Raw genomic sequence first — 14,807 nt, 5'->3', positions numbered from 1 at the left:
TGACATACCCGATTAATTTTTTGTTTTCTCTTTTTCTTTCATCATTACCTTCTTGTGCGCATCAGAACACACTCTCAAAATTTGCTATGACTACTGCTGCCCACATACATAGACTGTCTTCTGAGTTTTAGCACTGTGTAATCTGGTATAAATTTACCTTTGCAATACTGAAGAACTTCTACCAGAGTACACAGCACTACAGTTCAGTAGACAGCCATCTTCGTACTCACTGCCACGAGAACCTCAAATCCTACTTAAAAAATCTTTCATAAACTTTTATACAGTTCAATTGATGGATTGTTACCTCTGCATATGATGCAGTAAACAGAAGAAGAGACTTTACATTAAATTTTGGAATACCATGCACAATGTAAAATTTGGTTTAACTCTACAGATTTTATATATATTTAAAAATATTTTGCCATATGTAGATAACAGAAACTGTTTGTCTCAAAATAACTTTTTCTTATAGTCTTGGACAACTGTGTACAGAATACCTTATGTCATGTGAAACAAAATGCCACTTTATTTAAGAATTCATTTGACCCTTTTGTGAGAGCTGCTTACTTCTGGGTTTGCTAGGTGGTCTCCTCTGGCAACGAGCAGCCATTCTTGCAAGTTGGCGAGCTGCTGGAGGGAATTCGAGACCATCTTGACGATCTTTGGCTACAAGTTGACGTTCCTCTGCCATGGCATCTAGCCACCGTCGCTTCTCTTCTGCTGACCGGCAGCAAAACAGCAGCCATTTTTCACGGACACAGCTGTATACCTTTAGTCCATGGCGCACCATTACACCTAACTGTGGGTCTGAAATAATTTTCTTCATTAAGTTTAATCGTCTGTTTGTTTGTGTGTGTGTGTGTGGATAGAAAGTTTTCTTCAACAACTATAGTGCATGGCAATTTAAGCAAGTAATGGGGGGCGGGGGACGAAAAAAACACCATTGCTTTCTTTAAATATGATCTATACTACACCATAACAAAGTCTAAAAGAAAGGAGAGATTGGAACTGAGTGGAACACAGGTACCAATAAATGTTGAAGACTGGTTAAAGGTAATAAAGTAAACCATAAATAACACAAAAACAACGCAATTATGATCTTAAAAAAATATGTAAGATTCTTTTCCATCTCTCTATGCCTCATATATTATTTGCTATACAGACCCTCTAACAATGTTGGCATTACCGTCTAAAGACTACTTCAGCCTAAATTACTCAACATACAGACATCTCAATTCTTGTATGTATTAATTTCTATATAGAACATCCACTTCTGCAATTGTTTCTAGGTAAATGGACAACTTTATTACTGGCTATATATATCCACACATCCCTTGCTATATTAATGGTTATATAGGACCTGCTACCCCTGCCTATATTACTGTTGATAGTACCAGCTATATAGACCCCTCTACAACTATATATTACTGACTACATAGGTGTTATTTGCAGAGATTGCCCAGCAGAGGCTGGGACATACAGAGACCGAATCCTGCAGAGAATGAGTCCGCAGTGACTGGGTCTGTCATACAACAAGTCCCTCACAGACAGAATCCGTCAGACACAAGGTACGGAAGAGACCGTTTGTGGATGTAATCGGATTGGAAACATTTTTTGGGGAGAAAATAAAAGGAAATTGTACAAAAAGCGCACAAAACTCAATTTTTGAAAATTTTAAACTTCAAATTTTTTCAAATGTCTTAAAAATTTTGGGTTTGTGCACTTCTTAGACAATTTCTAGCGTTTAATGATTTCTTTGTAAATTTTGAAAAATTCGAATTCTTTTTCAAAATACTCCATACCTGACCCCTGCGAGAATCGGATACCCCTATCCTCTCACTGACGCACGCGGTATCTGCACGATCCAGTCTCTTATCACACGGTCTCTGACACGCCGCCACTGCAAATAATGGGTGAAGAAGAGACCGGTTCTGACTGGGCTCGGGGGGGGGGGGGGGGGGGGGAATAAAAAAAAAAATCGAAAAATAAAAAAATGCTGAAAAGTGCCTAAAAGCACACAAAACAAAAAGAATTCGAAATTGTTTGTTTTCTGGTCTCCGCAGTACCGTGTCACGGACACACGCTCTTTCTGCTTGACTCGGTCTTGCAGGATGCCGTCTCCCTATGTCACCGTCGTTGACAGTCCATCTCTGCAAAGAACGCGTGACACAGAGACGGAGTCCGACAGACAAGGCGAGGCAGAGAACGTGTGAAACACTGACCGAGTCCGGCAGAGACCGGGTAAGGCTAGACTATGCTAGGATTTGTCTAGGATAATCTGTGATTACGTTAGTCTAGGCTACGATTAGACCGAGACCGAGTCCAACAGAAACTGGGTGAGGCACAGTCAGGGAGGGCGAGAGAGAGTCCTACAGAGACCGAGCGAGGAACAGACCGCGGCAGGCCGAGATCGAGTGTTTCAGAGTTCGTACCAGGTAGGGAAACTTTTGGAAAAAACTCAAAATTTTCGAAAAATCAAAAAATGCTGCAAATTGTCTAAAAAGCGCACAAAATCAAAATTTTTTAAAAAATTTAAAACGAAATTTTTCGAATTTTTTAATTTTGTGCGCGATTTGGACAATTTCCGACACTTTTTGATTTTTTGAAAACTTTGAATTTTTCAAAATTCTCTCAACCCGACTCCTTCCTGAAAGCTTGTCTACAGCACCTGGTCTCTGCAGTACCGTGTCTAGGACACACGCTGTCTCTGCTTGACTCGATCTTGCAGAATGCCGTCTCTGTCACCGTCGATGACAGTCCATCTCAGCAAAGAACGCGTAAGACACAGACGGAATCCGACAGACCGGGAGAGGCAGAGAACGTGAGACACACTCAACGAGTCCGGCAGAGATCGGGTAAGGCTAGACTATGCTAGGATTTGTCTAGGATAATGTGATTAGGTTAGTCTATGGTAGTTGTAGGCAAGGCAACGATTAGGCCGAGAACGAGTCCAAGAGAGACCAAGTGAGGCGCACAGTCCTGCATAGTCAGGGAGGGCGAGAGACAGTCATCAAGAGACCGAGCTAGGCACAGACCACGGTAGGCCGAGATCGAGTGTTTCAGAGTTCGTACCAGGTAGGGAAACATTTGGAAAAACTCAAATATTTGGAAATTTTCGAAAAATCAAAAAATGCTGCAAATTGACTAAAAAGCGCACAAAACCAAAATTTTTCGAAAATTTTGAAAAAAATTTAAACCAAATTTTTCGATTTTTTTTAATTTTGTGCGCGATTTGGACAATTTCCGACACTTTTTGAAAACTTTGAATTTTTTCAAAATTCTCTCAACCCGACTCCTTCCAGAAAGATTGTCTACAGCACCTGGTATCTGCAGTACCGTGTCTAGGACACACGCTGTCTCTGCTTGACTCGGTCTTGCAGGATGCCGTCTCTCAGTCACCGTCGTTGACAGTCCATCTCTGCAAAGAACGCGTAAGACAGAGACGGAATCCGACAGACCGGGAGAGACAGAGAACGTGTGAGACACACGAGTCCGGCAGAGGCCGGGTAAGGCTAGACAATGCTAGGATTTGACTAGGATAATCTGTGATTAGGTTAGACTAGGGTAGTTGTAGGCAAGGCAACGATTAGGCCGAGAACGAGTCCAAAAGAGACCAAGTGAGGCACACAGTCTTGCATAGTCATTGAGGGCGAGAGACAGTCCTCAAGAGACCGAGCGAGGCACAGACCGCGGCAGGCTGAGATCGAGTGTTTCAGACTTCGTACCAGGTAGGGAAATTTTGGAAAAAACTCAAATTTTTGGAAATTTTCGAAAATCAAAAAATGCTGCAAATTGTCTAAAAAGCGCACAAAAACAAAAATTTTCGAAAATTTTGAAAAAAATTTAAAACGAAATTTTTCGAATTTTTTTAATTTTGTGCGCGATTTGGACAATTTCTGACACTTTTTGATTTTTTGAAAATTTTGAATTTTTTCAAAGTTCTGTCATCCCGACTCCTTCCTGAAAGCTTGTCTAGAGGACCTGGTCTCTGCAATACCGTGTCTAGGACACACGCTGTCTCTGCTTGACTCGGTCTTGCAGAATGCCGTCTCTGTCACCGTCGTTGACAGTCCATCTCAGCAAAGAACGCGTAAGGCAGACGGAATCCGACAGACCGGGAGAGGCAGAGAACGTGAGACACACTCAACGAGTCAGGCAGAGATCGGGTAAGGCTAGACTATGCTAGGATTTGTCTAGGATAATGTGATTAGGTTAGTCTATGGTAGTTGTAGGCAAGGCAACGATTAGGCCGAGAAAGAGTCCAAGAGAGACCAAGTGAGGCACACAGTCCTGCATAGTCAGGGAGGGCGAGAGACAGTCCTCAAGAGACCGAGCGAGGCATACACCGCGGCAGGCCGAGATCGAGTGTTTCAGAGTTCGTACGAGGTAGGGAAACTTTTGGAAAAAACTCCAAATTTTCGATAATTCAAAAAATGCTGCAAATTCTCAAAAAAGCGCACAAAACCAAAAATTTTCGAAAATTTTGAAAAAAATTTAAAACGAATTTTTTCGAATTTTTTAATTTTGTGCGCGATTTGGACAATTTCCGACACTTTTTGATTTTTTGAAAATTTTGAATTTTTTCAAAATTCTCTCAACCCGACTCCTTCCTGAAAGGTTGTCTACAGCACCTGGTCTCTGCAGTACCGTGTCTAGGACACACGCTGTCTCTGCTCGACTCGGTCTTGCAGGATGCCGTCTCTCTATGTCACCGTCGTTGACAGTCCATCTCTGCAAAGAACGCGTAAGACAGAGACGGAATCCGACAGACCGGGAGAGACAGAGAACGTGTGAGACACTGAACGAGACGGCAGAGACCGGGTAAGGCTAGACAATGCTAGGATTTGACTAGGATAATCTTTGATCAGGTTAGTCTAGGGTAGTTGTAGGCAAGGCAACGATTAGGCCGAGAAAGAGTCCAAGAGAGACCAAGTGAGGCACACAGTCCTGCATAGTCAGGGAGGGCGAGAGACAGTCCTCAAGAGACCGAGGGATGCACAGACCGCGGCAGGCCGAGATCGAGTGTTTCAGAGTTTGTACCAGGTAGGGAAACATTTGGAAAAAACTCAAATTTTTGGAAATTTTCGAAAAATCAAAAAATGCTGCAAATTGTCTAAAAAGCGCACAAAACCAAAATTTTTCGAAAATTTTGAAAAAAAATTTAAAACGAAATTTTTCGAATTTTTTTAATTTTGTGCGCGATTTGGACAATTTCCGACACTTTTTGATTTTTTGAAAACTTTGAATTTTTTCAAAATTCTCTCAAACCGACTCCTTCCAGAAAGGTAGTCTACAGCACCTGGTATCTGCAGTACCGTGTCTACGACACGCTGTCTCTGCTTGACTCGGTCTTGCAGGATGCCGTCTCTCAGTCACCGTCGTTGACAGTCAATCTCTGCAAAGAACGCGTAAGACAGAGACGGAATCCGACAAACCGGGATAGACAGAGAACGTGTGAGACACTCAACGAGTCCGGCAGAAACCGGGTAAGGCTAGACAATGCCAGGATTTGACTAGGATAATCTGTGATTAGGTTAGACTAGGGTAGTTGTAGGCAAGGCAACGATTAGGCCGAGAACGAGTCCAAAAGAGACCAAGTGAGGCACACAGTCTTGCATAGTCATTGAGGGCGAGAGACAGTCCTCAAGAGACCGAGCGAGGCACAGACCGCGGCAGGCTGAGATCGAGTGTTTCAGAGTTCGTACCAGGTAGGGAAATTTTCGAAAAAACTCAAATTTTTGGAAATTTTCGAAAAATCAAAAAAGCTGCAAATTGTCTAAAAAGCGCACAAAACCAAAATGTTTCGAAACTTTGAAAAAAAAATTAAAAAGAAATATTTCGAATTTTTTTAATTTTGTGCGCGATTTGGACAATTTCCGACACTTTTTGATTTTTTGAAAATTTTGAATTTTTTCAAAGTTCTCTCAACCCGACTCCTTCCTGAAAGCTTGTCTAGAGCACCTGGTCTCTGCAGTACCGTGTCTAGGACACACGCTGTCTCTGCTTGACTCGGTCTTGCAGAATGCCGTCTCTGTCACCGTCGTTGACAGTCAATCTCTGCAAAGAACGCGTAAGACAGAGACGGAATCCGCAAACCGGGAGAGGCAGAGAACGTGAGACACACTCAACGAGTCCAGTAGAGATCGGGTAAGGCTAGACTATGCTAGGATTTGTCTAGGATAATGTGATTAGGTTAGTCTATGGTAGTTGTAGGCAAGGCAACGATTAGGCCGAGAACGAGTCCAAAAGAGAGCAAGTGAGGCACACAGTCCTGCATAGTCAGGGAGGGCGAGAGACAGTCCTCAAGAGACCGAGCGAGGCACACACCGCGGCAGGCCGAGATCGAGTGTTTCAGAGTTCGTACCAGGCAGGGAAAATTTGGAAAAAACTAAAAATTTCCGATAAATCAAAAAATGCTGCAAATTCTCTAAAAAGCGCATAAAACTAAAAATTTTCGAAAATTTTGAAAAAAATTTAAAACGAAATTTTTCGAATTTTTTTAATTTTGTGCGCGATTTGGACAATTTCCGACACTTTTTGATTTTTTGAAAACTTTGAATTTTTTCAAAATTCTCTCAAACCGACTCCTTCAGAAAGGTAGTCTACAGCACCTGGTATCTGCAGTACCGTGTCTACGACACACGCTGTCTCTGCTTGACTCGGTCTTGCAGGATGCCGTCTCTCAGTCACCGTCGTTGACAGTCAATCTCTGCAAAGAACGCGTAAGACAGAGACGGAATCCGACAAACCGGGATAGACAGAGAACGTGTGAGACACTCAACGAGTCCGGCAGAAACCGGGTAAGGCTAGACAATGCCAGGATTTGACTAGGATAATCTGTGATTAGGTTAGACTAGGGTAGTTGTAGGCAAGGCAACGATTAGGCCGAGAACGAGTCCAAAAGAGACCAAGTGAGGCACACAGTCTTGCATAGTCATTGAGGGCGAGAGACAGTCCTCAAGAGACCGAGCGAGGCACAGACCGCGGCAGGCTGAGATCGAGTGTTTCAGAGTTCGTACCAGGTAGGGAAATTTTCGAAAAAACTCAAATTTTTGGAAATTTTCGAAAAATCAAAAAAAGCTGCAAATTGTCTAAAAAGCGCACAAAACCAAAATTTTTCGAAACTTTGAAAAAAAAATTAAAAAGAAATATTTCGAATTTTTTTAATTTTGTGCGCGATTTGGACAATTTCCGACACTTTTTGATTTTTTGAAAATTTTGAATTTTTTCAAAGTTCTCTCAACCCGACTCCTTCCTGAAAGCTTGTCTAGAGCACCTGGTCTCTGCAGTACCGTGTCTAGGACACACGCTGTCTCTGCTTGACTCGGTCTTGCAGAATGCCGTCTCTGTCACCGTCGTTGACAGTCAATCTCTGCAAAGAACGCGTAAGACAGAGACGGAATCCGCAAACCGGGAGAGGCAGAGAACGTGAGACACACTCAACGAGTCCAGTAGAGATCGGGTAAGGCTAGACTATGCTAGGATTTGTCTAGGATAATGTGATTAGGTTAGTCTATGGTAGTTGTAGGCAAGGCAACGATTAGGCCGAGAACGAGTCCAAAAGAGAGCAAGTGAGGCACACAGTCCTGCATAGTCAGGGAGGGCGAGAGACAGTCCTCAAGAGACCGAGCGAGGCACACACCGCGGCAGGCCGAGATCGAGTGTTTCAGAGTTCGTACCAGGCAGGGAAACTTTTGGAAAAAACTAAAAATTTCCGATAAATCAAAAAATGCTGCAAATTCTCTAAAAAGCGCATAAAACTAAAAATTTTCGAAAATTTTGAAAAAAATTTAAAACGAAATTTTTCGAATTTTTTTAATTTTGTGCGCGATTTGGACAATTTCCGACACTTTTTGATTTTTTGAAAACTTTGAATTTTTTCAAAATTCTCTCAAACCGACTCCTTCAGAAAGGTAGTCTACAGCACCTGGTATCTGCAGTACCGTGTCTACGACACACGCTGTCTCTGCTTGACTCGGTCTTGCAGGATGCCGTCTCTCAGTCACCGTCGTTGACAGTCAATCTCTGCAAAGAACGCGTAAGACAGAGACGGAATCCGACAAACCGGGATAGACAGAGAACGTGTGAGACACTCAACGAGTCCGACAGAGACCGGGTAAGGCTAGACAATGCCAGGATTTGACTAGGATAATCTGTGATTAGGTTAGACTAGGGTAGTTGTAGGCAAGGCGACGATTAGGCCGAGAACGAGTCCAAAAGAGACCAAGTGAGGCACACAGTCTTGCATAGTCATTGAGGGCGAGAGACAGTCCTCAAGAGACCGCGCGAGGCACAGACTGCGGCAGGCTAGGATCGAGTGTTTCAGAGTTCGTACCAGGTAGGGAAATTTTGGAAAAAACTCAAATTTTTGGAAATTTTCGAAAAATCAAAAAATGCTGCAAATTGTCTAAAAAGCGCAAAAAACCAAACATTTTCGAAAATTTAAAAAAAAATGTAAAACGAATTTTTTCGAATTTTTTTAATTTTGTGCACGATTTGGACAATTTCTGACACTTTTTGATTTTTTGAAAATTTTGAATTTTTTCAAAGTTCTCTCAACCCGACTCCTTCCTGAAAGCTTGTCTAGAGCACCTGGTCGCTGCAGTACCGTGTCTAGGACACACGCTGTCTCTGCTTGACTCGGTCTTGCAGAATGCCGTCTCTGTCACCGTCGTTGACAGTCCATCTCAGCAAAGAACGCGTAAGACAGAGACGGAATCCGACAGACCGGGAGAGGCAGAGAACGTGAGACACACTCAACGAGTCAGGCAGAGATCAAGCAAGGCTAGACTATGCTAGGATTTGTCTAGGATAATGTGATTAGGTTAGTCTATGGTAGTTGTAGGCAAGGCAACGATTAGGCCGAGAACGAGTCCAAGAGAGACCAAGTGAGGCACACAGTCCTGCATAGTCAGGGAGGGCGAGAGACAGTCCTCAAGAGACCGAGCGAGGCACAGACCGCGGCAGGCTGAGATCGAGTGTTTCAGAGTTCGTACCACGTAGGGAAATTTTGGAAAAAACTCAAATTTTTGGAAATTTTCGAAAAATCAAAAAATGCTGCAAATTCTCTAAAAAGCGCAAAAAACCAAAAATTTTCGAAAATTTTGAAAAAAATTTAAAACGAATTTTTTCGAATTTTTTTGATTTAGTGCGCGATTTGGACAATTTCCGACACTTTTTGATTTTTTGAAAATTTTGAATTTTTTCAAAATTCTCTCAACCCGACTCCTTCCTGAAAGCTTATCTAGAGCACCTGCTCTCTGCAGTACCGTGTCTAGGACACACGCTGTCTCTGCTTGACTCGGTCTTGCAGAATGCCGTCTCTGTCACCGTCGTTGACAGTCCATCTCAGCAAAGAACGCGTAAGACAGAGACGGAATCCGACAGACCGGGAGAGGCAGAGAACGTGAGACACACTCAACGAGTCAGACAGAGATCGGGTAAGGCTAGACTATGCTAGGATTTGTCTAGGATAATGTGATTAGGTTAGTCTATGGTAGTTGTAGGCAAGGCAACGATTAGGCCGAGAACGATTCCAAGAGAGACCAAGTGAGGCACACAGTCCTGCATAGTCAGGGAGGGCGAGAGACAGTCCTCAAGAGACCGAGCGAGGCACAGACCGCGGCAGGCTGAGATCGAGTGTTTCAGAGTTCGTACCAGCTGGGAAATTTTGGAAAAACTCAAATATTTGGAAATTTTCGAAAAATCAAAAAATGCTGCAAATTCTCTAAAAAGCGCACAAAACTAAAATTTTTCGAAAATTTTGAAAAAAAAATTTAAAACGAAATTTTTTCGAATTTTTTTAATTTTGTGCGCGATTTGGACAATTTCCGACACTTTTTGATTTTTTGAAAATTTTGAATTTTTTCAAAATTCTCTCAACCCGACTCCTTCCTCAAAACTTGTCTAGAGCACCAGGTCTCTGCAGTACCGTGTCTAGGACACACGCTGTCTCTGCTTGACTCGGTCTTGCAAAATGCCGTCTCTGTCACCGTCGTTGACAGTCGATCTCAGCAAAGAACGCGTAAGACAGAGACGGAATCCGACAGACCGGGAGAGGCAGACACACACTCAACGAGTCAGGCAGAGATCGGGCAAGGCTAGACTATGCTAGGATTTGTCTAGGATAATGTGATTAGGTTAGTCTATGGTAGTTGTAGGCAAGGCAACGATTAGGCCGAGAACGAGTCCAAGAGAGACCAAGTGAGGCACACAGTCCTGCATAGTCAGGGAGGGCGAGAGACAGTCCTCAAGAGACCGAGCGAGGCACACACCGCGGCAGGCCGAGATCGAGTGTTTCAGAGTTCGTACCAGGTAGGGAAACTTTTGGAAAAAACTAAAAATTTTCGGTAAATCAAAAAATGCTGCAAATTCTCTAAAAAGCGCATAAAACTAAAAATTTTCGAAAATTTTGAAAAAAAATTTAAAACGAAATTTTTCGATTTTTTTTAATTTTGTGCGCGATTTGGACAATTTCCAACACTTTTTGATTTTTTGAAAATTTTGAATTTTTTCAAAATTCTCTCAACCCGACTCCTTCCTGAAAGCTTGTCTAGAGCACCTGGTCTCTGCAGTACCGTGTCTAGGACACACGCTGTCTCTGCTTGACTCGGTCTTGCAGAATGCCGTCTCTGTCACCGTCGTTGACAGTCCATCTCAGCAAAGAACGCGTAAGACAGAGACGGAATCCGACATACCGGGAGAGGCAGAGAACGTGAGACACACTCAAGGAGTCAGGCAGAGATCGGGCAAGGCTAGACTATGCTAGGATTTGTCTAGGATAATGTGATTAGGTTAGTCATTGGTAGTTGTAGGCAAGGCAACGATTAGGCCGAGAACGAGTCCAAGAGAGACCAAGTGAGGCACACAGTCCTGCATACTCAGGGAGGGCGAGAGACAGTCCTCAAGAGACCGAGCGAGGCACACACCGCGGCAGGCCGAGATCGAGGGTTTCAGAGTTCGTACCAGGTAGGGAAACTTTTGGAAAAAAACTAAAAATTTTCGATAAAATAAAAAATGCTGCAAATTCTCTAAAAAGCGCATAAAAATAAAAATTTTCGAAAATTTTGAAAAAAATTTAAAACGAAATTTTTCGAATTTTTTTAATTTTGTGCGCGATTTGGACAATTTCCGACACTTTTTGATTTTTTAAAAATTTTGAATTTTTTCAAAATTCTCTCAACCCGACTCCTTCCTGAAAGCTTATCTAGAGCACCTGCTCTCTGCAGTACCGTGTCTAGGACACACGCTGTCTCTGCTTGACTCGGTCTTGCAGAATGCCGTCTCTGTCACCGTCGTTGACAGTCCATCTCAGCAAAGAACGCGTAAGACAGAGACGGAATCCGACAGACCGGGAGAGGCAGAGAACGTGAGACACACTCAACGAGTCAGGCAGAGATCGGGTAAGGCTAGACTATGCTAGGATTTGTCTAGGATAATGTGATTAGGTTAGTCTATGGTAGTTGTAGGCAAGGCAACGATTAGGCCGAGAACGAGTCCAAGAGAGACCAAGTGAGGCACACAGTCCTGCATAGTCAGGGAGGGCGAGAGACAGTCCTCAAGAGACCGAGCGAGGCACAGACCGCGGCAGGCTGAGATCGAGTGTTTCAGAGTTCGTACCAGCTGGGAAATTTTGGAAAAAACTCAAATATTTGGAAATTTTCGAAAAATCAAAAAATGCTGCAAATTCTCTAAAAAGCGCACAAAACTAAAAATTTTCGAAAATTTTGAAAAAAAATTTTAAAACGAAATTTTTCGAATTTTTTTAATTTTGTGCGCCATTTGGACAATTTCCGACACTTTTTGATTTTTTGAAAATTTTGAATTTTTTCAAAATTCTCTCAACCCGACTCCTTCCTCAAAACTTGTCTAGAGCACCAGGTCTCTGCAGTACCGTGTCTAGGACACACGCTGTCTCTGCTTGACTCGGTCTTGCAAAATGCCGTCTCTGTCACCGTCGTTGACAGTCGATCTCAGTAAAGAACGCGTAAGACAGAGACGGAATCCGACAGACCGGGAGAGGCAGAGACACTCAACGAGTCAGGCAGAGATCGGGCAAGGCTAGACTACGCTAGGATTTGTCTAGGATAATGTGATTAGGTTAGTCTATGGTAGTTGTAGGCAAGGCAACGATTAGGCCGAGAACGAGTCCAAGAGAGACCAAGTGAGGCACACAGTCCTGCATAGTCAGGGAGGGCGAGAGACACAAGAGACCGAGCGAGGCACACACCGCGGCAGGCCGAGATCGAGTGTTTCAGAGTTCGTACCAGGTAGGGAAATTTTGGAAAAAACTAAAAATTTTCGATAAATCAAAAAATGCTGCAAATTCTCTAAAAAGCGCATAAAACTAAAAATTTTCGAAAATTTTGAAAAAAAATTTAAAACGAAATTTTTCGATTTTTTTTTAATTTTGTGCGCGATTTGGACAATTTCCGACACTCTTTGATTTTTTGAAAACTGAATTTTTTCAAAATTCTCTCAAACCGACTCCTTCCAGAAAGGTAGTCTACAGCACCTGGTATCTGCAGTACCGAGTCTACGACACACGCTGTCTCTGCTTGACTCGGTCTTGCAGGATGCCGTCTCTCAGTCACCGCCGTTGACAGTCAATCTCTGCAAAGAACGCGTAAGACAGACGGAATCCGACAAACCGGGAGAGACAGAGAACGTGTGAGACACTCAACGAGTCCGGCAGAGACCGGGTAAGGCTAGACAATGCCAGGATTTGACTAGGATAATCTGTGATTAGGTTAGACTAGGGTAGTTGTAGGCAAGGCAACGATTAGGCCGAGAACGAGTCCAAAAGAGACCAAGTGAGGCACACAGTCTTGCATAGCCATTGAGGGCGAGAGACAGTCCTCAAGAGACAGAGCGAGGCACAGACCGCGGCAGGCTGAGATCGAGTGTTTCAGAGATCGTACCAGGTAGGGAAATTTTGGAAAGAACTCAAATTTTTGGAAATTTTCGAAAAATCAAAAAATGCTGCAAATTGTCTAAAAAGCGCAACAAACCAAAAATTTTCGAAAATTTTGAAAAAAATTTAAAACGAAATTTTTCGAATTTTTTAATTTTGTGCGCGATTTGGACAATTTCTGACACTTTTTGATTTTTTTCAAAGTTCTCTCAACCCGACTCCTTCCTGAAAGCTTGTCTAGAGCACCTGGTCTCTGCAGTACCGTGTCTAGGACACACGCTGTCTCTGCTTGACTCGGTCTTGCAGAATGCCGTCTCTGTCACCGTCGTTGACAGTCCATCTCAGCAAAGAACGCGTAAGACAGAGACGGAATCCGACAGACCGGGAGAGACAGAGAACGTGTGAGACACTCAACGAGACGGCAGAGACCGGGTAAGGCTAGACAATGCTAGGATATGACTAGGATAATCTGTGATTAGGTTAGTCTAGGGTAGTTGTAGGCAAGGAAACGATTAGGCCGAGAACGAGTCCAAGAGAGACCAAGTGAGGCACACAGTCCTGCATAGTCAGGGAGGGCGAGAGACAGTCCTCAAGAGACCGAGCGAGGAACAGACCGCGGCAGGCCGAGATCGAGTGTTTCAGAGTTCGTACCAGGCAGGGAAACATTTGGAAAAAACTAAAATTTTCGAAAAATCAAAAAATGCTGCAAATTGTCTAAAAAGCGCACAAAACTCAAAATTTTTGGAAAATTTTGAAAAAAAAAATTAAAACGAATTTTTTCGAATTTTTTTAATTTTGTGCGCGATTTGGACAATTTCTGACACTTTTTGATTTTTTGAAAATTTTGATTTTTTTCAAAGTTCTCTCAACCCGACTCCTTCCTGAAAGCTTGTCTAGAGCACCTGGTCTCTGCAGTACCGTGTCTAGGACACACGCTGTCTCTGCTTGACTCGGTCTTGCAGAATGCCGTCTCTGTCACCGTCGTTGACAGTCCATCTCAGCAAAGAACGCGTAAGACAGAGACGGAATCCGACAGACCGGGAGAGGCAGAGAACGTGAGACACACTCAACGAGTCAGGCAGAGATCGGGTAAGGCTAGACTATGCTAGGATTTGTCTAGGATAATGTGATTAGGTTAGTCTATGGTAGTTGTAGGCAAGGCAACGATTAGGCCGAGAACGAGTCCAAGAGAGATCAAGTGAGGCACACAGTCCTGCATAGTCAGGGAGGGCGAGAGACAGTCCTCAAAGGGACCGAGCGAGGAACAGAACGCGGCAGGCTGAGATCGAGTGTTTCAGAGTTCGTACCAGGTAGGGAAATTTTGGAAAAAACTCAAATTTTTGGAAATTTTCGAAAAATCAAAAAATGCTGCAAATTGTCTAAAAAGCGCACAAAACCAAAATTTTTCGAAAATTTTGAAAAAAATTTAAAACGAAATTTTTCGATTTTTTTTAATTTTGTGCGCGATTTGGACAATTTCTGACACTTTTTGATTTTTTCAAAATTTTGAATTTTTTCAAAGTTCTCTCAACCCGACTCCTTCCTGAAAGCTTGTCTAGAGCACCTGGTCTCTGCAGTACCGTGTCTAGGACACACGCTGTCTCTGCTTGACTCGGTCTTGCAGAATGCCGTCTCTGTCACCATCGTTGACAGTCCATCTCAGCAAAGAACGCGTAAGACAGACGGAATCCGACAGACCGGGAGAGGCAGAGAACGTGAGACACACTCAACGAGTCCGGCAGAGATCGGGTAAGGCTAGAGTATGCTAGGATTTGTCTAGGATAATGTGATTAGGTTAGTCTATGGTAGTTGTAGGCAAGGCAACGATTAGGCCGAGAACGAGTCAAAAAGGGACCAAGTGAGGCACACCGTCCTGCATAGTCAGGGAGGGCGA

General features: G+C 43.2%; 1 protein-coding gene across 3 annotated transcripts in view; it reads right to left on the bottom strand.

Annotated features, from left to right (window-relative positions):
• The window catches only part of RhoGEF3 (Rho guanine nucleotide exchange factor 3), a 417,890-nt gene that overhangs the window by 4,079 nt on the left and 399,004 nt on the right, over positions 1-14,807 (bottom strand). For 2 of the 3 annotated variants that reach the window (XM_087358938.1, XM_087358939.1), the window contains exon 24: positions 568-807. In XM_087358938.1, coding sequence (XP_087215064.1) covers positions 568-807 — 240 coding nt within the window. Of the gene's footprint in view, positions 1-567; positions 808-1,802; positions 1,936-14,807 lie in introns of those variants that run through there. The other variant, XM_087358941.1, reaches the window with a different exon arrangement.

Source organism: Zootermopsis nevadensis, unplaced genomic scaffold (genome assembly GCF_977971745.1).
Source record: "Zootermopsis nevadensis isolate Lab colony 2312 unplaced genomic scaffold, Znev_1.0 Znev_ptg000030l, whole genome shotgun sequence".
Lineage (NCBI taxonomy): Eukaryota > Metazoa > Arthropoda > Insecta > Blattodea > Termopsidae > Zootermopsis > Zootermopsis nevadensis.
This window is presented reverse-complemented; position numbering and strand designations above follow the sequence as displayed.